General features: G+C 34.5%; 3 protein-coding genes across 3 annotated transcripts; 2 read left to right on the forward strand and 1 right to left on the reverse strand.

Annotated features, from left to right (window-relative positions):
• Positions 1-4,130: 4,130 nt before the first annotated feature.
• Positions 4,131-4,935, forward strand: LOC101892318 (mitochondrial import inner membrane translocase subunit Tim9). The gene is made up of 3 exons (XM_005181151.4): positions 4,131-4,347; positions 4,437-4,532; positions 4,609-4,935. Exons 1-3 carry the CDS (start codon positions 4,285-4,287, stop codon positions 4,738-4,740), a joined length of 291 nt encoding a protein of 96 aa, XP_005181208.1. The 5' UTR covers positions 4,131-4,284; the 3' UTR covers positions 4,741-4,935.
• Positions 4,936-5,419: 484 nt separating this feature from the next.
• Positions 5,420-7,618, reverse strand: LOC101892151 (protein yippee). The gene is made up of 3 exons (XM_005181150.4): positions 7,183-7,618; positions 6,791-6,950; positions 5,420-5,525 (listed from the first exon to the last, which is right to left on the reverse strand). Exons 1-3 carry the CDS (start codon positions 7,298-7,300, stop codon positions 5,441-5,443), a joined length of 363 nt encoding a protein of 120 aa, XP_005181207.1. The 5' UTR covers positions 7,301-7,618; the 3' UTR covers positions 5,420-5,440.
• Positions 7,619-9,242: 1,624 nt separating this feature from the next.
• On the forward strand, positions 9,243-15,246 carry LOC101891978 (probable isoaspartyl peptidase/L-asparaginase GA20639). Its single transcript, XM_005181149.4, has 3 exons — positions 9,243-9,354; positions 11,471-11,518; positions 14,217-15,246. Exons 1-3 carry the CDS (start codon positions 9,340-9,342, stop codon positions 15,207-15,209), a joined length of 1,056 nt encoding a protein of 351 aa, XP_005181206.1. The 5' UTR covers positions 9,243-9,339; the 3' UTR covers positions 15,210-15,246.
• Positions 15,247-21,201: the final 5,955 nt, after the last annotated feature.

A 21,201-nucleotide genomic window follows, 5' to 3' on the forward strand; every position in this document is an offset into this window, starting at 1 on the left:
AAAAAAAATAAATTTGAAAATTTTCAAAATGGGGAACAATTGTGAAATCGAATTAAAATATAATCCAAACAATTTTTGGCCGCAGTAAAGTTTTTTGAACATAATTAACGGTTCAAGCAAATGCGCTTATTTTAATTTTGGTATAAATAAATGTCCAACCTGAAAAAAATGAAAAAAACTTCTTTTTGCCAAATATTTAGAATCAGAAAAAAGAATTCAACCAAGATTGGTGGTTATTTTCAAATTGACAAGAAAGTTTATGTTGCATAAAGGCTGACATAGGTGAAGAGTGCAAAAAATTACCTTGTTGTTACGGAATGTGCATGGAAGGATACCGATGCTGTTAAACCAAGCGAGATGTTAATCTTTAGCGATTTTCATAAGGAATTGTAAGTCTCAAAATAAATCAAATTTGTCGGTTTATAGATTATATAAATCCCTTCTCCAAGCTTGTCAAAAAATACAGAATGTATCATGCGGTCAAAATCTATATAAATGCAACTGGTTTAAAATTTGACACCGATGACCAATATAATTGGTGAAACACCATTCAGGTTTGGTTTAGTTTAAGAATGTGCAGCAACACGGAAGTCAACAGGCACTTTACCCGGAGACTTTTGGTCCATTGTGTTCATCTTGGGAAGAATACCGTGAATAACGTGTTGGTGATAGTAAAGACCGAAACAAGAAAGGGAAGAAACCGGTTGTAGAGAGATGCATAGTTTGCGGTGTGGTTTACCTAGTCAGGGAATGCTTTTAGCAAATGTGCAGATGTTAATGGGATTTATGTCTGACGTTAGAGTTTCTATTTCTCTCTAGCCGAATAGATACTGCAGCGGTGTCAGTTTGCCTACCACGATTCTTAGATCAGACCTGGTAAGTGACAGAAGGGAATTTTTTCTTTTTTCCATATTGCCGGCCAGATGGCCTTAGAAACCTTGTAAAGAGCCCCACAATCAGTAGGGCAATGACAAAAGCGGGAAGGGACAGAAGATATGATGATCAGAGAAAAAATACAAACATGTACTTAAGCTGGCATTAACTTGTAAAATCCCAAACTATCTCTATATTCCCTCGAAGATATGTGTTACCCAACATTGACAGCTACTCCAAATAGAAGACCTATATTTTAAAGAAAAAATAGAGGATGGGAATTTAAAACAATCAAAGGATTTAAAATGGGATATTTACTGATTTTTGTCCAGGAACTGCAATCAAAAATATCAATCTCCGGCCAATTCAGAGAGAAAATGTATTTTGTTAATGAAAAAAAAAGTTTTTTTCGTTGAAAAGTGGATATCAACACGATGATAAACGTTAAAAAACACGGATCCTTTTTTCCAGTGACCCCGTTCGCCGGTCAACTTTTGGCCAATGTCTGATTTTACATGTTCCCAATTTTAGAATCAACATCAGTGCAGATGTTAAATGTTCAAAAATGCAGCAAAATTCAAATAAAAGTTGTATCCGTTGAACATTGTTCGGCATCGCCGATGATGATGTCAAAAAGGACCCAGGTGCACGTATCAAATTTTGGCGAGAGTCTCGCTTCAAAACCAAATAAAAAAATCCAAAATATAAAAATTTGTCGGCGTTGAAAAAAATTTCTTTTGACATCGACTTTGGTAAAATTTAAAAAAAAACCGGCTTTGTTGTTTATTTGAAAATCAAACATTTTTCAATTTCTTTAGATTTGAATCAGACCTATAATTTTTAATCTTCTATTGTGGTTTAAATAAAATCGTTATCCGGGGATAAATATACTATAGTACAACAAGCATTGGATGGAAAACAATAAAAAATATGGAAAACATTTGAAACTGTCACTAAATTCACTGTTTAAGAATGTCATATAAAAATAAATTTGAAAAGTTTCAAAAAGGGGAACAATTGTGAAATCGAATTAAAATATAATCATATCATTTTTTACAAGCCGAAAAAACGTTAGAACACATTTAACGGTTCAGAGCAAATCCAAGTAATGAATTTAATATAACATGGGTCCAATTTGTCCAATTTGAAAAAATCAGATCAGAGAAAGTTATTCAAAAAGAAAAGAAGCTTTCTAAGATGCAAAACATATTGTCGAAAAATATGAGAAAGTTTATGTTCAATAACGGCTGACATATGTGAAAAAATTGGTTTGTTATGACGGCAACGTGCATGGAAGGGCACCAATGCTGTTAAACCAAGCTAGGGATTGCAACTCAACTTTATTAAGAGATGTTGATTTTAAGCGAATTTCGAACTGGAATTCTCAAAATTGTCGGTTAGTATATTTTATAAGTCCCTTCTCCAAGCTTGACAAAAAAATGCAGAATGTTGCTATATATGACTCTCTAATTATGCTTTCAAAATGTTTAAAATTTGACACCGATAACCAATATAATTAGAGATACAACATTCAGATTTAGTTATAGTTTCTGTATGTTTTCCTCCATTTGAAGGTTTGGCTTGGTTTAAGGATGTGAAGCTACACGGAAGTCAGCAGCTACTTTACTCGGAGACTTTTGGTCCATTGTGTTTATCCTGGGAAGAATAACGTTGTTGGTGATAGGAAAGATCGAAACAAGAAAGGGAAGAAATCGGTTTGTAGAGAGATGTATAGATTGCAGTGTGGTTTGCCTAGTCAGAGAATGCTTTTAGCAAATGTGTAGGTGTTAATGGGATCTATGTCTGAGAATAGCATTAGAGTTTCTATCTCTCTAGCCGTATAGATATTGCAGCGGTGTCAGTATGCCTACCACGATTCTTAGTTTAGACCGGGTAAGTGATAGAAGGGAGTCTTTCTTCTTTTCGAGATTGCCGGCCAGAAGGTCTTAGATACCTTGTAACCGGTTTTCCAGCGTCATCTTCTACCAGCTACATCGATGGGAGGCATTTTGAAGCCTTGACAATCTCATCAAATGTTAGATTAATCGACTGGGAACCACCTCACGTTAATTCATCAGCCATGCCATTCCCCATTGTGTTGACATGCCCTGAAACCAAACTAAGCTTAATGCAGATGTTATTTCAATGCCTACCAATTTTCCATCATTGTACGGATGATGGTGAGTACGCGATCCCTTCGTAATGAGGAGTACGCCCTCACGGTCGGTTGTGGTGGAAAAGAGTAACCTTGGGATTGTTAGAAAAAATCATGTATTTCAAGAAGGGCTTGCTTGCCGTCAAAAATAGCTCTCCAATTAATGATACTTAAATTGGGTCAGAATATGCCAAAATCATTATCCTTTTATCTTGCCATGTAAGAAATTAACCCAAAGGTTAAAATTGAACATTGATCTGAACAATGATTTCATGAGTAAATTCAATTCATAAGTAATGTTCTGGAAAACGCTGAACGTGGCGGTGCTTTCAAAATGTTTGTAATATTGTATGTAGTTGCAAATACATACATACCTACTTACCTCTGTAGTTTAAATTTTGACCCTTTTTTAATTTCACTCGTACACATCTCGTAGCTGGAGACTACCTATTAAATATATTAATTTATTATTTAAAATATATCCTACCTGTTTAAGCTCAATTTTGTGGTTGATTGGATACTTACTTTTTATAGGGGGAAAAACTTATTGCTAATTATGTCTTGGGATTCACCGACTCCATATTCATTTAAATTTGTTATTGTAAGCACTATTTACAAATACACAATTGCCGCATAAAGTTAGTTGGTGTTTCTTTTATTTCATTAGAAAATATAACAATTAACAATTTAAATAACAACGGTCTTGTTATATTTAGTTGGTTACAGAAAAGAAAGTCATTTTGCGCGCCTCTTATTTTTTTACATCACTTGACATTTTCGACAGCTGTTCCATTAACACAGAGTCTACACAATTGCTAACGCCTTTAAAATACGAGAAAACTCTGTAAGCTTAGCTTGTGGCATGATAACTTTAATACATTTTTTTTAATTTTAATACATTGTTGGTAGAATTCTTCATTTAAGTTGAAAACTATATTTTCTGCTTACACAATTTAAAAAAACGTACAATATAACAACTTATATATTTAATAAAAAACCACAATTAAACGTACTTAAAAACATATGTTGCACAACACTGAAAATATTTGTAATAGATTAACTTTGAAGCAGTGTTGTTAAGCGTACACAATTGCATTGAACAGCTGTTCACCTGACAGCACACGCTTTTCAACAAAAGTTGGATGATTACAACATAAAAAGCCCAAGGAATTCCTAATCATTCATCTTTTTTCCTAAAATAATAAATATTTTAAGAGTTTATAAATAAAATAAAGTACAAAAGTAAATCATAAACAATGGCAAACAAGGAAGCAGCAACAACCTCTTTAGATTCTTTGGACAAGGAACAAATGAAAACGGTGGGTATTGTGGACAACAAAAAGAGTTCTGCGATAAAAACTAATTGGATTTATAAATTAAAATAATGTTGTTTATAAATAATTTACAGTTCACAGACTTCCTAATGTCCTATAACAAACTGTCGGAAATGTGTTTCACAGACTGTGTGCGAGATTTCACTGCCAGAGAAGTCAAGGAGAGTGAGGTAAGGTCATGATAAACAGACATCAAAGGCCACAATACATTTGTTTTCTAATTTGATTATGATATTCTTATTTTAGGAAAAATGTTCCCTGAATTGCATGGAAAAATATTTGAAAATGAATCAGAGAATTTCCCAAAGATTCCAAGAGTTCCAAATGATTGCCAATGAAAATGCTTTAGCAATGGCCCAGAAAACCGGCAAGTTATAGAGACATCGGAATGAAGCCAACATTAGCGGCATCACCACCAAATATGTGTTGTAGTCAAACAACGGGGGAGAAGAATACTTAAACACATTCTCAGTTACCTAAAATTGTTTTTTTTTATAAAAAAAAAGTGAAACATGTTTAGTTAAAAACCAGTTTTGTTTTGCATTTCAATAAATGTTTTAAAATCCGAAAAAACAGGAAAAATTTTATTCAAAAACATTATTTTAAATTTCAATTTAAAAAGTTTAAAGATATTAAATTTAAAAACTAGAAATCAATTATGTTTGATATTTTCGATTTAAAAAAATGCTTGAAAGGTAAATAGGCAGCTCTCTACTAAAACTTAAAACAAAAATCTATCAAGAACATATGACAAAAATACTTGTTAATTTGGTTTAAGGGCATTATTAATTAAAGTTGTTTAGACTTAGCTTCTAGGTCGTATGTATTTCTTTTTTCGATATAGATATTAGCAAGTACATTGCATCTTTTAACTACAGCTACATGTTAATATTACTTCTATATCATCGATCAAAAATTGTTATTAGTTTATTTTCGACAAGAAAACAATTAAATTAATGATAAGTCACTTAAATGTAGTAATATTAAGTATTAGTGAGGAGTTTTTTTGTTTTGTTTAGATAGTTGGTAGTGATTGTGGTGGGGGTGGAGGAGATTATATTTAGAGCATCCATCGCTGTTAGTGAGTCGGTGTTGAGCTTTCGGGAAAGCCTTCCACTTCACTTATAAGAGCATATTCCAAAATCACCCGACCTTCCTTGTATCTGTGGGAATAGAAAAAAAAATAAAAATATGGAAAAATACGTTTCTCTTCGAGAGAAAATGAAGGCAAAGGCATCGAATCTATATGAGAATCGAATTTAATCTACCCCTAATGTGTCAAAACATCAAATTGCAGCTGAATTGACACTAAAACTTACAAAATACCGAAGATCTGATTGTACCGTTGTATGGGGGTCATATCAAAAGACAGAGTCAAATTGTTTTACTCAATGAGAACAGTAACAGAACAGAACAGTAGTTACTTAAAAAGTTGAAAGCGAAACCTTCAAGTGGGTCTATATTGAATTTTTTATGCGTGGAGTAAAGAACCCCACAGAGAGTCCAGAATATCAAACAACACCTGAATTTATTGGAAATTAGGGCGGATACCACGAAAATTTCGCAAAGCAAGAGGTATTATGTGGGCCGATTATATATTAACACTTCAATAAGAAACGTCCTAAAATAGCTCTACAGAGCACGCAAACATTTTGGCCGCAGACCTTGGACATTCCAACAGCACTCAGCTCCAACGCACTCAGCACGTGCAACCCAAGAATGGTTACAGAATAAAGTTCCTCGCTTCATTTCCAGCGCACAATGGCCACCAAAATCACCGGATACCAATACGTTGTACTATTGTGACTGGAGTATTTTAGAAAGCAAGGTTGGCATTAAAAAATTCTAAAGTGCACTACGTACTACGTCGGGAATGGGCAGCGTGCGACGGATTCCTTTGCCGTTTGCCAAAGGTGACCAATTCGAACAAATCTAAACTTATTCTAAGATTTGATACTATTTCTGACCTTTTCTTGCTTTCATTCAATAAAATTTAAAAAAATGTTAAAAATTATGGCGTTTGTCTTTTTGCAGTTTTTTTATCTCACCCTGTACTGGACACCTTGTCTTTAAAATCTATAAACTAGGATATGGGCATACCTTTCACCCCAATTTAGAACTAAGATACCTGTTAATTGACCCGTTGTGTTCTATGTGGGATTGAAAAATTTTAGCTAACCATTGTATGTGGGGCTACACGCCATAATGGACCAATATCTCATTCAACATATCATATCACCCATATAATTTGGGTAGATGGACTTTGGATTTACTTAAGTCGTATTCATCTCCTCTAAAAACTCCAAATTCATTTCAAATATCTTTACATTCACTAATTACAAATCTACAAGACTTCATTTCCCCTTGAAAATAAATCGATCAATTAGCAATAATTATTCAATCATAATTGCTCACATTTGGTACTTACTTTTGTTGTTCATCCGTTGCATATTCATACATCCAACCAAGCTTAGCATTGCAGTTCTTGCACATTACATCTCGCACCATGTGACGGCCCGTCAACATGACCCTCTCCTGGACATTGCTGAATGTAAGATTCACCACACGTTTGAAGAGATAAGCTCGTCCTATAGACAACAGATGTATTGACGTAATTCCAACGCAAAAGATGATAATTATAATTGAGTGATTACACACACCGTCGGGGGGAAAACAGAACCACAAAAAACAAATACAATACGTACTATATTACATACGATGCGCAATTACCTTTATGTGTGACACACAATTACATCAAACAAGAAACGGAAAATGATGGAACACAAAGTACAGAGACAGATAAGAAGAAATTGAACTTACCGGTGGCTCCTGTAAAGCGCGTACTTATCAATTGATTGCGATTGGTAAGGTTCGTTTGACACTGGCCACAGTTGAACAAACGAATGCCCCCCAGATGTTCCAAAAATACACGGCCCATTTCAAATGCGTATTCGTTTGTTCGAGTGTTGTTGTTGAAGAGCAAGTAAATGAATAGAGGAGCTGTTGTATTCTTCTATGATGGGACAAGATTCCCAAAATAACTTACACAAGACTGGTGTCAGATAGCAGCCAAGAATGTATTATAGGTGGTTGCTTTGATTCCAATTATCTGAAGTAACTGGGATTTGTTTACAATGGAATTTTTATGACACTTGTGGTTTATTTGTTGATGAAAAATCGTTTTTGTTGTAATTAATTTTTTGCCAGTCGTCTTTGTTGTTTTTCCTTTTTTTCAATAACGCTAGTGAAGGAATAAGTCTGATTATTCGTATAATAGAGTTATCGATACCAGCTGTTATCAGACATATGTTTGCGTTTAGGTTACACACAATCGAGCAAAGGGATAGCAGAAGTGACAGTTATTTTTAAAAATTTCTGCTTGCCAAAGGGGTATAAAATAAAAAGAAAAATGATTAGAATGTTAACATAAAAACACAGTCAGCACATTGCTTCATTTTCTTGCTATAAATATGTAGAATTACAAAGGAAAAACCAAGGTGTTGAAAAATTCTGACGCCGTTGACCTTTATAAAGTATAACCTTTGACATATTTTCAATCGAAATGGTAAAATTTACGAATTATTTTAAATAAAATAGTATTTGTTATTAAAACAATATTTTTTATAATTTTTAGGTGTTTTAAGAGTTAGTCTGTTCCAGAACTCCAAGAATGTTAAACATTTGACTATAATAACTGATTTTTCCTTTGTGATATCAAAAAATGAAAATTGAAAAACTAGTAGACTCTTGCAGGTTCTGGAACAGAACAAGTGATCTAAAGTTACAAGTTTCCCATGGCAAAACAATAGAGGTACACTCATTTGTTTAATTGAATATGCCAACCTTTTTTTTTTGGCGAACTCGACCCTGTCATTTTTCAAATAAATGGCGAGTGGCAGTTTTTACAAAAATAATTAATAATTTTTCTGTTCCAGAACTGCAAGAATGTACAACTTATTACTACGATAATCGATTTTCCTTTTATGATATCGAAAAACATTCAAAACTAGTAGATTGTTGCAGGTTTTGTATAAAACGACATCTTTCGCTGACAAGAAATTAAGGTCAAATGGACCGCCATAACAGCCGATGGTCGCTCTCCGCTCGTATTAATCGACCGTGGCATCGGAATAAATACCGAATATTATCGCGAAAATACTCTGGAGGGTGTATTAAAGCCTTGGGCACACAAACATTTTGTCCGTAGATCTTGGACATTCTAACAGGACTCAGCACCATCGCACTCAGCATGCGCCACCCAAGAATGGCACCAAAATCTCCAGATACCAATCCGTTGGACTATTGTGTCTGGAATATTTTGGAATGTAAGGTTGCCACTAAAAAATACCAAAGTGTCGATCACCTCAAGCGCAAGCGCTTCGCCGGGAATTTTCCAAAATACCGCAGAAAAACATTCGGGAGTGTGTGACGGTTTCATTGACCTTTTGAAGGCCATAATTCGTGCCAAAGGTGACCAATTCGAACAAATTTAAACTTATTCTAAAATTTGATGCTATTTGCAACATTTTTCGCTTTCCTTCAATAAAAATTAAAAAAAATGTAGAAATTGTGGGGTTTGACTTATAATTGTCATTCCTCATTTTTTATAAATAAGCGCTTTATGTATTCCCACCTTAACATCACCGAAAACGTTTCCTTAAGATGAAGGGTTTGAAATCGTTATCTTTCCAAGTCCAAGAACTGATAAATAAACTTGGTTCGTGCCACGGAACAGCGAAAATTAAAGTTTATTTATTTATTTTTTTTTAAACCTGCCACTCGTCATACGTAAATATTTTGTATATGAATGAAAGTTAACGGCTATCTGTAGATAGAGTCTAATTATTGTTATTATTATGACCACCAAAGATAAGATGAAAAAAATCGTGGAATAATTTACTTTTGCCGATAATCGTTTGCGCTGACCCGCTCCAGTAGTAAGCGGGTTGTTTTACTGAACGGATCATAAATAAGACCATGGTGGCTACGAAAGTAAGAGAATTTTTAATTAATTTAAAAAAAAAAAACAATGAAAAGCTATTGGAAATAAGTAAACAATGTCTCTTCAGTGGACTAAAGGAAAATAACTGGCATATTTTCAGGAAAGGTTTGATAACCCCAGTGAATAAAAATTGTTGATACAGACATTTTTTTCTTTTGAATTGAGGGAACACTTGTTTGAACCAACCGACTTTTCGATGAATTAATTGTTTTGACAAGCCAAAAATTGTAAGCAAAAAAATTATCTAAAAGTGTGGTTAGTGGGTCAATAAGTGTAAATGTTTTGCCATTTAATTAAATGCTAATAACCTAAGTGACACATCTAATAAATAATACACTTTATTTCACCCCTATGACAGTTGTTCAGTATTTACGGGTATTTAGTTGCAAATAGGTCTTTAATGCCGGTATTACCGGTAAATATAAATGTTACGTTTTCACGAATTCTTAATTGCACATTGATACTCTATAACAAATTAATAGAAAATGATATAAATTAACAAAAAAAGTATATATATATATATATATATTTTTTTTTTTTTTTTTTTTTGGTCTACTAAAATCAGCACGCAGTACTGGGGAAAAAATACTGCAACAAAGTCAAACGCCATAACATTTACATTTTTTTAAATCTTATTGAATGAAAGCAAAAACTGTCGGAAATAGCATCAAATTTTAGAAAAAAAATTAGATTTGTTCGAATTGGTCACCTTTGACACGAATTATGGCCTTCAAACGTCCAATGAAACCGTCACACGCTGGCCGAATGTTGCTCTGTGGTATTTTGACCCATTCCTGCCGAAGTGCTTGCTTGAGGTGATCGACACTTTGGTATTTTTTAGTGCCAACCTTGATTTCCAAAATACTCCAGACACAATAGTCCAACGGATTGGTATCCGGAGATTTTGGTGGCCATTGTGCGCTGTAAATGAAGCGAGGAGCCTCATTTTGTAACTATTCTTGGGTGGCGCGTGCTAAGTACGAAGGTGCTGAGTCCTGTTCCAATGTTCAAAGTCTGCGGTCAATATATTTGCCTGCCCAAGGTTTTAATACACTCTCCAGAATATTTTCGCAATAATATTCGGCATTTATTCTAATGCCACGGTCGATTAATACGAGCGGAGAGCGACCATCGACACCATCACCATGGCCGGCGCTTGAGTTCTGGTGGCCAACCGAAGGTGCACATTTTCAGCTGACCTCTTTGGCAAGTAAACCCGATCATTTTGTTCGTTGACAACCTGCTGGACAGCGAATGTTTTCTCATCGGAGTGGAGAAAACGAAATTCGTCAGTTCACCACTTTCGGCCAAGCGGTGTAAGTTCTTGCACTTCTTGGAATTTCAATGGTTTTAGCGTGAGCTCATTTTTCAATATTTGCCGAATGGAATAATGCGATATGTTCAGCCCACGAGCCATTTTTCGACCGCTGCGACGCGGGTTTCGATCAAGTCGCTTCTTTACTTTTCGAACCATTTCGGCTAATGTTGCTGTTTTCTTTCTTTCACTTCCTTGACGTCGGGCTACGCTACGAGACACAAAAGATTTATTCACATTTAAATGCTGGAGTGCTCTAACGATAGCCACGCTTGAATTCCATCACGAATAACATTTTTTCTGGAAAATTCTCGGCAAAATGCTTTTGTACGCTTGTAAACAATATAATGTGCTGTCACTGGAATAATTTTAACAGCTGTCTGACGAGTGACTTAGAAATGACAGCAGTCTGAAGTTGGTTGCAGTTTTTTCAACTCACCCTGTATTTAAAAATACCATGAAATAAACGTATGCAATTAGTGAACGGTTTATCAGGAAACCCAATAAACTTCTGAAATCTTATCAATCCTATGAATGGAGCCTCCAACCGATGTTTTTGCTATATGAGACACCATTAATAAATAATAAAGTCGATTTTATATGTTTATAATAGGGTAGATTTAAAATGATTGTGGCATAAATAATAAAAAAAAAACATTTCAGATTAATTGCTGTGTTTATTTAAGTGAAAGCGAATTCCGAGAATATTTCAATAGTTATTTTTATTAAATATAATTTAAATCAGAGAATAGACAGACATTTTTAATATCCACAAATTTTTCTTCTTCCAGATACTTTGTTTGGCTGTAATTTCGGCCGTGTTACCCCACACAATACTGGTAAGTATATTTTAATACATGGCAGAATGAAAGAGGCAATCTCATTTGCCAAATCGGTAATGGCAATCCTTTGTTATCAGGCATGGCACAAAAACAATTCCGATCGAAAGTAGAATAAATTCCGTATTGAGCATCTTCAGAAAAATAAAAACCATGGTATAATAATGTGGTAGAACAGCATCGTAAAACTAAATAAATACTCAGAGCTGGCTATGCCCGCTTCCTGTCAGAATTATTCACTTTTAAAATGAGTCAAATAGGGCAAAAGATAAATGAAATGTCTGGATGTTCTCTTAAAAATATGATCCTCAGTGTTCAATCCTTAAATTTCGTGGCAAATCTGGTTAATATCATTAATGCGCGCCCCGCAATTTAAGTTTCTTCCAATCATTGATTTTGAAAATATTTTGTTTTTATTTTTCAAAACAATTCATATAAGTTGGCAGAAATCGGGCACTCTTAGAAAAAAATTGTAATCAGGTGGTAGCTTTACTTTACCTTTTTATTGTACTATGCTAAAAACTAATTTTTTTCGCAATGAAACTTCGTTTGATTTTGCAAGTGGAGTTATATTTTTTGGGAATTTATAACTTTAGAACACTCGATGGAAAAAATATTAGACGTAAAATCATTTGCTGAATGGAATATGGCAACCTTTTTGTGACGAACTCGACCTTGACATTTAAAAATATCAATTTTCATACCTAAAATATTTTCGTATGACGAGTGGCAGCTTTTACAAAAGTAAGGCTGCGAATACATAAAAAGCTTGAAGTCATGGCTAGGCATATTAATGCCAAATTATAATGAAAAACGACGGCAGGATATTAGTGCGGCTCTGTAATTCCTTTGTGAAATGTCACAAAATAGGCCGTGCCATGACTTCAAGCTTCTTATGTACTTAGCCCTTAATATTTTATTTTTGGCGTTCCTTGGCAAGTAAAAACGGTCTTATGTTCCACATCTTAAGGTGGGAGTACATAAAAAGCTTTTTTGAGTTGCATAAGTCATCAGCTGGCTTCTTCGTAGAGGAACAAAGGAGTTTTAGGTTTACTTAGTTCAAATTCGGCCCTATGCTTCTTTGTTCTTTTCCAAAGAAGCCAGTCGATTACGTAGGCCAGTCAAAAAAGCGTTTTATGTATTCTCCCCTTCAGAAAGATTCCAAGATCTCAAACCCTTCATCTTAAGAAAACATTTTCGGTAATATTAGTTCTTGTGTTGGTCTCGAGTGTACTTTAACCTTAGATCTGCCTTTAAGGGTCAAATCCTCAGAATTACCAGTTTAGAAATGTTGCCCAAATCTTCACAATACCTGCTATATGGAATCTGTACTGAAACGAAAACTTACACTGACATGTTCTTGTAACGAGTTTAATGTCAATTCTACTAAAAGGGAGAATACATAAAACGTTTTTTTGCCTGGCTTAAGTCATCGGCTGGCTTCTTTGGAAAGGAGCAAAGGGCCAAAATCGAACTAAGTCAACCTAAAACTCCTTTGTTCCTCTACGAAAAAATCAGCCGATGACTGCAAGAATCTACTAGGTTTGCAATTTTTTTCGGTATCATAAAAGGAAAATCGGTTTAAATAGTAAAAACTTTTACATTCTTGTATTTCTGGAACAGACCATTTTTTTCAGTTCTGACCAAAAAAGACCAAAAATTTAATCAAAAGTGTTGTTCGTTTATTATTGTTCTGTTCCGGAACTACAAGAATGTGAAAGTTTTTACTGCGATAAGCGATTTTCCCTTTATGATATCGAAAAAAATGCAAACATAGTAGATTCTTGCAGGTCCTGGACTAACTAGTACATTCTTGCTGGTTCTAGAACAGAGCATATATAAGCATAAGTCATTTATAAATGCTCTGTTTCAGAACCTCCAAAATTCTACATTTTTTGAATCTTCGTTCGATATCATAATGTGAAAATCGGTTATCGTAGAAAAAATCTGTTGCAGAACCTGGAAGAATCCAATGTTTTTGCAATTTTTTCACTATTTTTGAAAATTTCCAGAAAGGGAAAGTCGGTTATCGTAGCAAAAACTGTTCTAGAACTGCCAGAATGTGCAACTTTTTGGTACAATAACCGGTTTTCTCTTTATGTTATCGAAAAAATTGCACAACTAGTAAATCCTTGCAGGTTCTGGAACAGAGCATATATTTTTTCCATGAAAAAAGGGCTCGCTGTAATCGAAAAAGTACATATGTACCATGATGCAATAATACAGGTAGGCGCATCACTACAGCTGCTGATACAATGAGCTGTCATTTTTTTTTTTAATTTTGAATGAAAAATAATTTCAATTAGTGGAATTTATTAAAGATCACTTATCATACAAACCTTTGGACGACATCGTAAAAGAAAATTTTTTGAAATCCATTTATTTTCGCTGCTATATATAAATCTTGGTGACATATGAATGTCGGCGAGTGTTAATGCATCTACCTGTATTCTTCTATCATGATATGTATTTCACAAATGAAATGCCGTCCATATACATATGAAAAATTTGACACTACATATGACATATGTAAAACGCTTATCGTTTGATAGCAGCTTAATGCAGATATGGATATGCTCATTTGAAATAATTTCACTTCCTTGATTCTTCCATGGACCGTCATTGCTTTACTAATTTAGGCGGTGTCTTTGGTTTTTTTAATTTTTCATATTAACCTATTGCTTTCTTTCTTTGACAGTCCCAACACATAGTTCCCACCCTATTGGTGCATGGTGGTGCCGGAGATGTAAGCGACGATTCTATTCCATATAAAAACGCTGGTGTTAAGCTAGCAGCCCGTATTGGTTATGAAGCCTTGAAAAAGACCGGCAATGTCGTCGAAGCTGTACAACAAGCTGTCCAGGCTATGGAGGAAAATGATCAATTCAATGCTGGTTATGGCGGTGTCCTGACATGGGAGGGAAATGTGGAAATGGATGCAGCGATTATGGAAGGTGCCACTTTGGATGCTGGCTGTGTTTCGCTCATTCGTGATATTCTACATCCCATTGCCCTGGCTCGTAGTGTTATGGAAAAGACACGACACAAATATTTGGCCGGTGATGGTGCCATGGCCTTTGCCATTGAAGATGGTTTTGAAATATTGCCCGAAGGTTCTCTGGTAACGGAGCGAGCGAAAAAAGCTTTGGAGGACTATAAGAATAGTTTGAATAAAACAAATTCGGCATGTGATGACGAGGAGGAACAACCGGAGATTGGTGATAAGGTGTTTGGTTCTCCCGGTACTGTGGGCGCTGTGGCCATTGATGCTTATGGCAATGTGGCGGCTGCCACATCAACGGGGGGTATTACTGGAAAAATGCCTGGCCGTATTGGAGACTCACCAATTTTGGGTGGCGGCACCTATGCCGATAATGCTGCTGGTTGTATCTCGGCCACCGGTAATGGTGAGACCATTATGCGTTATAATGTTGCCTCAAGAATTCTGAGTTTAATCGAACATTTCGGCCTGACTGCCCAAGAGGCTACTGCCGCTGTTTTGGAACAAATGACGGTGCGTTTTAATCAGACAGCTGGTGTTATTAGCATTGATCCGAATGGTAATTTGGGAATCTACTTTACATCGAGACGCATGTCGTGGGCCTATCAACGTGGCGATGAACTTCATTATGGCATCGATAAAGGTGAAGATATTGTGGAAATAATTGGTGAACCAAGGGTGAAATTTTAAAATGTCGGATAGACACACATACATATACACATAAAAATATTAAATTTGGAAATTTTTAATAATAAAATAACTAAATATTTTTTTTACTAATTTTAGTATCTTGTTATTTGAAAATTATACATGGCAATAGATTTTGATTTATATGATTTTTTTTTTAATTTGAGCAATTATAAGACTGATTGTTTTTAAACGTTGGGCGCCACAGTTTGTGTTGGGCTTAGCTGTCAAGTCCTTCTTATAGTACGGAGGCAATTACATTAAAAACAGTCAAATTATACAACTTTTAGCCCTGCTGAAGAATATCCCACTTGACGTGTTTCGATCAGTCCCCTTCTATCCGGATCGTAAATAATGGCTACGATAAATTCTTTCGTAGATGGAATGAAAGTGAGAATGGTAGAGTAAAGGTGAAAGTACATATTTGGCTGCCTTAAGTCATCGGCTGGCTTCTTCGTAGATGAACAAAGGAGTTTTAGGTTGACTTAGTTCGATTTTGGCCCTAGGCTCCTTTGTTAATTTCCGAAGAAGCCAGCCAGATAAGCGCTTTATGTATTCTCACCTTAACTCTCAGATTTATCCCGGGTATTACTTTTGCTCAGACGAACCCCGATTTTGGTGTTGGACTTCACTTAAATGCGTTTTTGTATAGAGGGAAAAATTCTATTCGAGGACTGGCTACAGGGATTGTATTAATGTCCTTTTTATGATGATTATATAAATCTAGAGTCCATGGACCAATGGGATGTTAGTCGTGTTCTCTCCACTGGTTTTACGCATGCTAGCCTTGCGGAGTTTGCTAGTTGAGCTTTCGCCTGTCATCGGACACTGGTGTGAATAGTAAATGCGTTGTATGAATGTGTCTGCTTTTTGTGTATGAGTATGAATGTGGGATAAGTGTGTTTAGGAGGTCTTAGAATGTTTCTTTTCCCTGAACACGTGGGGCTGAAACTGGAAGTAACTCGGTTAAAAGATCTGACCAGAGGTAATTTTCTGGTACCTCAGGTGGTGCCTCAGCATCATTGATCTTTAAGATCTTGTCGGCGCACTTTCAAACCAAATAGGTTGCTGTTCATCAACCTCAGATCGGAAGAGGTGAATAGGCCTCGCTTCTCCCAGTGAGAAAGCTACGTCCATGTAAACGTGGTGATTAGACTGCTCCATCACTTGTGTTGCACAATCATATTCCCTGATCGTGCCTTAAGATTCTCTCATTTTGGGTGACCAGTCTCGTGTTATATGGAACACAAACTGGTAGTAGTTTCGACTACGAAGTCTGACCGGAAACTATTCTGGGGTTTCGGTTGTCAGGAGGCCCTTGTTCTGTTGATCTGGCTGGAATATATAGGGTAAAAAAATGTCGGAAATAGCATGAAATTTTCGAAAAAGGTTTAGATTTGTTCGAACTGGTCAACATTGGCATGAACTATGGCCCTCAAACGGCCAAAACACGCTGCCCAAATATTGCTCTGCGGTGTTTTGGTCCATTCCCGGCGAAGCGTTTGCTTGAGGTGATCGACACTTTAGTATTTTTTAGTACCTTGCTTGCTAAAAATAGTACCTTTAGTACCTTGCTTTCCAAAATACTCCAGACACAATAGTCCAATGGTTTGATATCCGGAGATTTTGGTGGCCATTGTGCGCTGGAAATGAAGCGAAGAACCTCATTTTGTAACCATTCTAAGGTGACGCGTGCTGAGTCCTGTCGGAATGTCCAAGGTCTGCGAAAAAAATGTTTACGTGCCCAAGGCTTTAATACACCCTCCAGAATATTTTCGCGATAATATTCGGCATTTATTCTGATGCCACGATCGATTAATATGAACGGAGAACGACCATCGGCTATTATGGTGGCCCACACCATCATCATGGTCGGCGCTTGAGTTCTGGTGGCCAACCGAAGGTGCACATTTTCAGCTGACCTCTTTGGCAAGTAAACACGATCATTTTATTTGTTTACAAACTGCTGGACCACGAATATTTTCTCATCGAAGAAAACCAAATTCGGCAGTTCACCACTTTCGGCCAAGCGAAGCAACTCTTTAGCTTTTTTGAGTCAATTTTCTTTTCGTTGCGTGGTAAGTTCTTGCACTTTTTGGAATTTCAATGGCTTTACCCGACCTCATTTTTTCAATATTTTGGCACGAGACACAAAATATTTATTCACATTTAAATGCAGTAGTGCTCTAACGATAGCCACTTGTGGCTTTCCAGGCAAATAAAAAGAAATCACACTATCACGCTTGAATTTTCTGGAAAATTCTCACCAAAATGCTTTTGTAGCTTGTAAACAACATAATGAGCTGTCACTAGAATAATTTTAACAGCTATCGGTCGAGTGGCTTAGAAATGATAGCAGTCTTAAGTTGGTTGCAGTTTTTTCATCTCACCCTGTATAGCTGATATTCGAATTGATACCTTTTGAATAGACCTAGAACTCTGTGGAGGGCTCCCACTCTCTAAGATAACTCTGGATAATACAAAAGGGGCGCTCGCTGACGCATCCTAGCTTGACCCCTGTGCAGAGGTGCATCATTGTTAAATCCGTCAAAGCGAAAATCATGTAAAACCTCCTCGACATCAGTCTCTTCTGTCCGTCAACCAAATTTCGTCTAGAGATACACGGTCGACTTTGTCAAATGAATCAAAAATCGATTTTCAATTATGACTTTTCGAACCAAAGTCGATTTTATTCGATTTCGATTTTCCGATGTGTTGTCCTCCCAAATACTTAATCACTGCACATTAAGCAAAGTTTCATTTCGGTCTGGGTTTGATTACATTTGGTCATATAGTGGGAAAAAGGACGCATGTACTATCGTACGTTCTGGCTCTGTGGAGAGAATTTCGGCAAAATTTGGCGAAAAATGCAAAAAAAAAATTATTGCATTAAAAACCCATTCTTCAAAAATTACTCCCAAATATTTTTTTTTTAATTTTTTTACATTTATTTAAGAATTTTCTTATTCTCAAAAATCTTTATTTCATTTCTTTTCTAATTTCAATATTATATTTATAATTTCTTTGTTGTTGTTGTTTTGTTCCAATAAATAATTTACAATAGTTCTTTGTTTTTGTTTTGTCCATTTCTTACACTTCTGTTTCTGATAAATAGTTAATAATAGGGGATTTTCTTAATTGGATACCTGGTAATTGTTTCATCATTTCCTTTTTTTGTTTTGTTTGTTCATTGTTTTCATATAAAATTATGGATGATCTTAGCTACTAAAAATTATAACATTTTTTTTGGTTTTTGTTGTTTTTTGCTAATTATTTTCCTGTCTCTCTTAAATAGGTTTTTTGTTTTGTTAGTGTTTTTACTGTTATTATTTTTGTTTTTGTTAAAATTGAATTTTGATATCTAGACTGGTTGGAGAGTATATTGAGGTGCAATGGAGGTTCAATCAGAGAGATATTGATTGATTTATATTGCAAATATTGGTAGACTCATGGTAATACTCATAGTACAATGAAGACAAGGTAGGCTAATCTTAAAAAAAATTGCCACTATAGAGGTCTACCTGTTTTGGCTCGTAATGTTAAAATTATTAGCAAAACAATCAAACCACTTGTTGCATTGATTTTGAATAAATAATTGAAAACCGCGAAAATTGAATGAAAGGTCGGAATTTCTTTTCAAAATCATTTTCGAATTTTAAAATAATTCCGCTGAAAAATGTGGCTAGAATTATCAAAATACCGAAGATACGCTGAAGATAGTACCTATTGGCAACACCAAAACCTAGTTTGAAGTACACAACTCCGTTGAACAAAGCCGCTTAAATCATCAAAATACCAAATATAGGGAGGTACCTTTATATGGCCTAGATGTGGTTTTGTACAGATAATTTTTAGTAAAGAAAGTAGTACCCACTGCGATCTCCAAATTTGAAATAATAGCTAAATTTGAAACTGTAGCTAAAATCAGCAAAATGAAGAATATTGGGATCACAAAAATGCCGAATAAGGGTGTTATGTAAAGGCGTGGACCTGTATATGCAATTTTTTTATCAGTGGATGTAGCATCCAATACGAACTCCAAATACCAAAAGTTATAGAATTCCGTAAAATGTGACACAAATCATCAAAATACCGAATATCGGGTTATTAGGCACTTTACCTAAGCTTGGATCTATTTGGGCAGTTCTTTGCAAAGATTTGTCGTACATATGGGGAACTGCCAATTTACAGCAAATTCTGATAAAAAAATATGAATAAAACAGCCAAAATACGAAAATCTGGCGGTACCATTATATGGAGGCTTTATCAAAATGTGGACCTATAAAATGCATCTCCACAAAATTTCATCAACCTACTTCATTTCGTTGGGAATCTAGAGTTATTTTTCACAGACGGGCGTACATGGCTGTATCGACATAGAATCATATGCTGATCTATCACACTATCACGCAAAAAATTAGGGAGATTGGGACTTAAGATGAGAATACATAACACGCTTTTTTTGATAGGATTAAGTCATCAGCTGGCTTCTTCGGAAAAGAATTAAGGAGCTAACTCGAACAAAGTCAACTAAAACTCCGAGACTTAACCCTGTATTCACATAAAGTATGGCTTTAACCCTAAAGTGTTTTTTTTAATATTTATAAGTTCCTGGTGTTTTGGTAAGATTTTGAATTTAGGGGGAAATTTCCTGAATATATATATTTTGTAATACAGCGTTATTTTTTCGGGTTTAAAAGTAAATATTCTATATGCATAGATCGACCTCAATTTCCTCAATACATATTCTCCAAATTTGTTTCCTATAATTTTCAATAAACATATTTCATTTTTCCAGATTAACCTTTTCATATGCAGCAGCATCTAATTTTGGATGTGTGTGCCTGGTCATTTTTATTTTTTAATTTAATTTTTTTCTATTCAATCATTGACGATCATTTGTAATGATCTTTTCTTTTTTTTTTTTTTTTGAAATTCATTGATTTGATTGGATTGACATACAAAAATTCTTATAAAAAATTCCACAAAAAATACAAGTATAAACACATTATTTTTTTATTTTATTTTCACATTGATTGTTATTTTGTTAAGTGCTGAAATAAAATTTATATTTACTGTAACTATAGAGTAAATCAAAAATATAATTTTTTTATTTGTAAATAAAAATAGGATATTTTTCTCGTTATAAAAAATAAGAAATTATGTTTTTCTTTGTTATTATTTTTTTTTATAAATATACAAGATTTTTATTTTTGTTTTTTTTTATAACCTAGGATATTAAATTAGGAAGTCAATTAAGAAATATGTCAATTTGTAAAATATGAAATAGCTTGTTTTTTTGGTGTTGGACTAAACAACAGATTTCATATTCAGAACGTATATATTTTTGCGTGTGTGTTTTGTTGTGGAAATAAAAATAGACTTGTGTTTGGAATTTCTCCTTAAGGTTTTCAAAATCAAAACGGCTTAGGCATCACATAAACTATATTGATATTTATAAATTAAATTCTTTGTTTTTCGATTTTTTCATCTACAATATTAAAATTATGTATAACAAGGTTTTTTTTTCAATTTTAATACATAACTAGATTTTAAAGCCATATTTTATTTTGTCTTATCCTGTTTTTAAAGCGGCAAATGCAAATAAAAATAAAGGCTAAATATTTCAAGAAAAAGTAAATGAATAAATAAATCATAAATTTTTTTCTGTGCTTTAATTTTAATTAGAATGAAATAATAATTTAATTTAGGTATATCTTTTAGCTTTTCTTTGCATAGAATATAACAATTAAATAAAAATAACAATTGAACTGGGAAGACACAAACGTTTCTCTTTTCTACTCTCTTTACTCTCCTTCAATAAACGTCATCCGATTGTCGTTATTTTTTTTCTTTTATTAACTTTAATTTATGAGCGAATATTAACTCCAAATTTGATGTAACCATTTTTACTATCTCTCTTCTGAATAAATTCTCACTGAAGTCAAATGAAATCTCCACGATTTTTTCTTAATATTACGATTTTGGAGGTAAA

Source organism: Musca domestica, unplaced genomic scaffold (assembly GCF_030504385.1).
Source record: "Musca domestica strain aabys unplaced genomic scaffold, Musca_domestica.polishedcontigs.V.1.1 18, whole genome shotgun sequence".
Taxonomy (NCBI): domain Eukaryota; kingdom Metazoa; phylum Arthropoda; class Insecta; order Diptera; family Muscidae; genus Musca; species Musca domestica.

Coding starts and splice junctions, on each gene's coding strand:
- LOC101892318 (XM_005181151.4), top strand. CDS start 4,285: ATGGCAAACAAGGAAGCAGCAACAACCTCTTTAGATTCTTTGGACAAG. Junction 4,348..4,436: donor ACAAGGAACAAATGAAAACG/GTGGGTATTGTG, acceptor AATAATTTACAG/TTCACAGACTTCCTAATGTC. Junction 4,533..4,608: donor GAGAAGTCAAGGAGAGTGAG/GTAAGGTCATGA, acceptor TTCTTATTTTAG/GAAAAATGTTCCCTGAATTG.
- LOC101892151 (XM_005181150.4), bottom strand. CDS start 7,300: ATGGGCCGTGTATTTTTGGAACATCTGGGGGGCATTCGTTTGTTCAAC. Junction 6,951..7,182: donor GCGCTTTACAGGAGCCACCG/GTAAGTTCAATT, acceptor TGTTGTCTATAG/GACGAGCTTATCTCTTCAAA. Junction 5,526..6,790: donor GCAACGGATGAACAACAAAA/GTAAGTACCAAA, acceptor CTATTCCCACAG/ATACAAGGAAGGTCGGGTGA.
- LOC101891978 (XM_005181149.4), top strand. Junction 11,519..14,216: donor TGTTACCCCACACAATACTG/GTAAGTATATTT, acceptor TTTCTTTGACAG/TCCCAACACATAGTTCCCAC.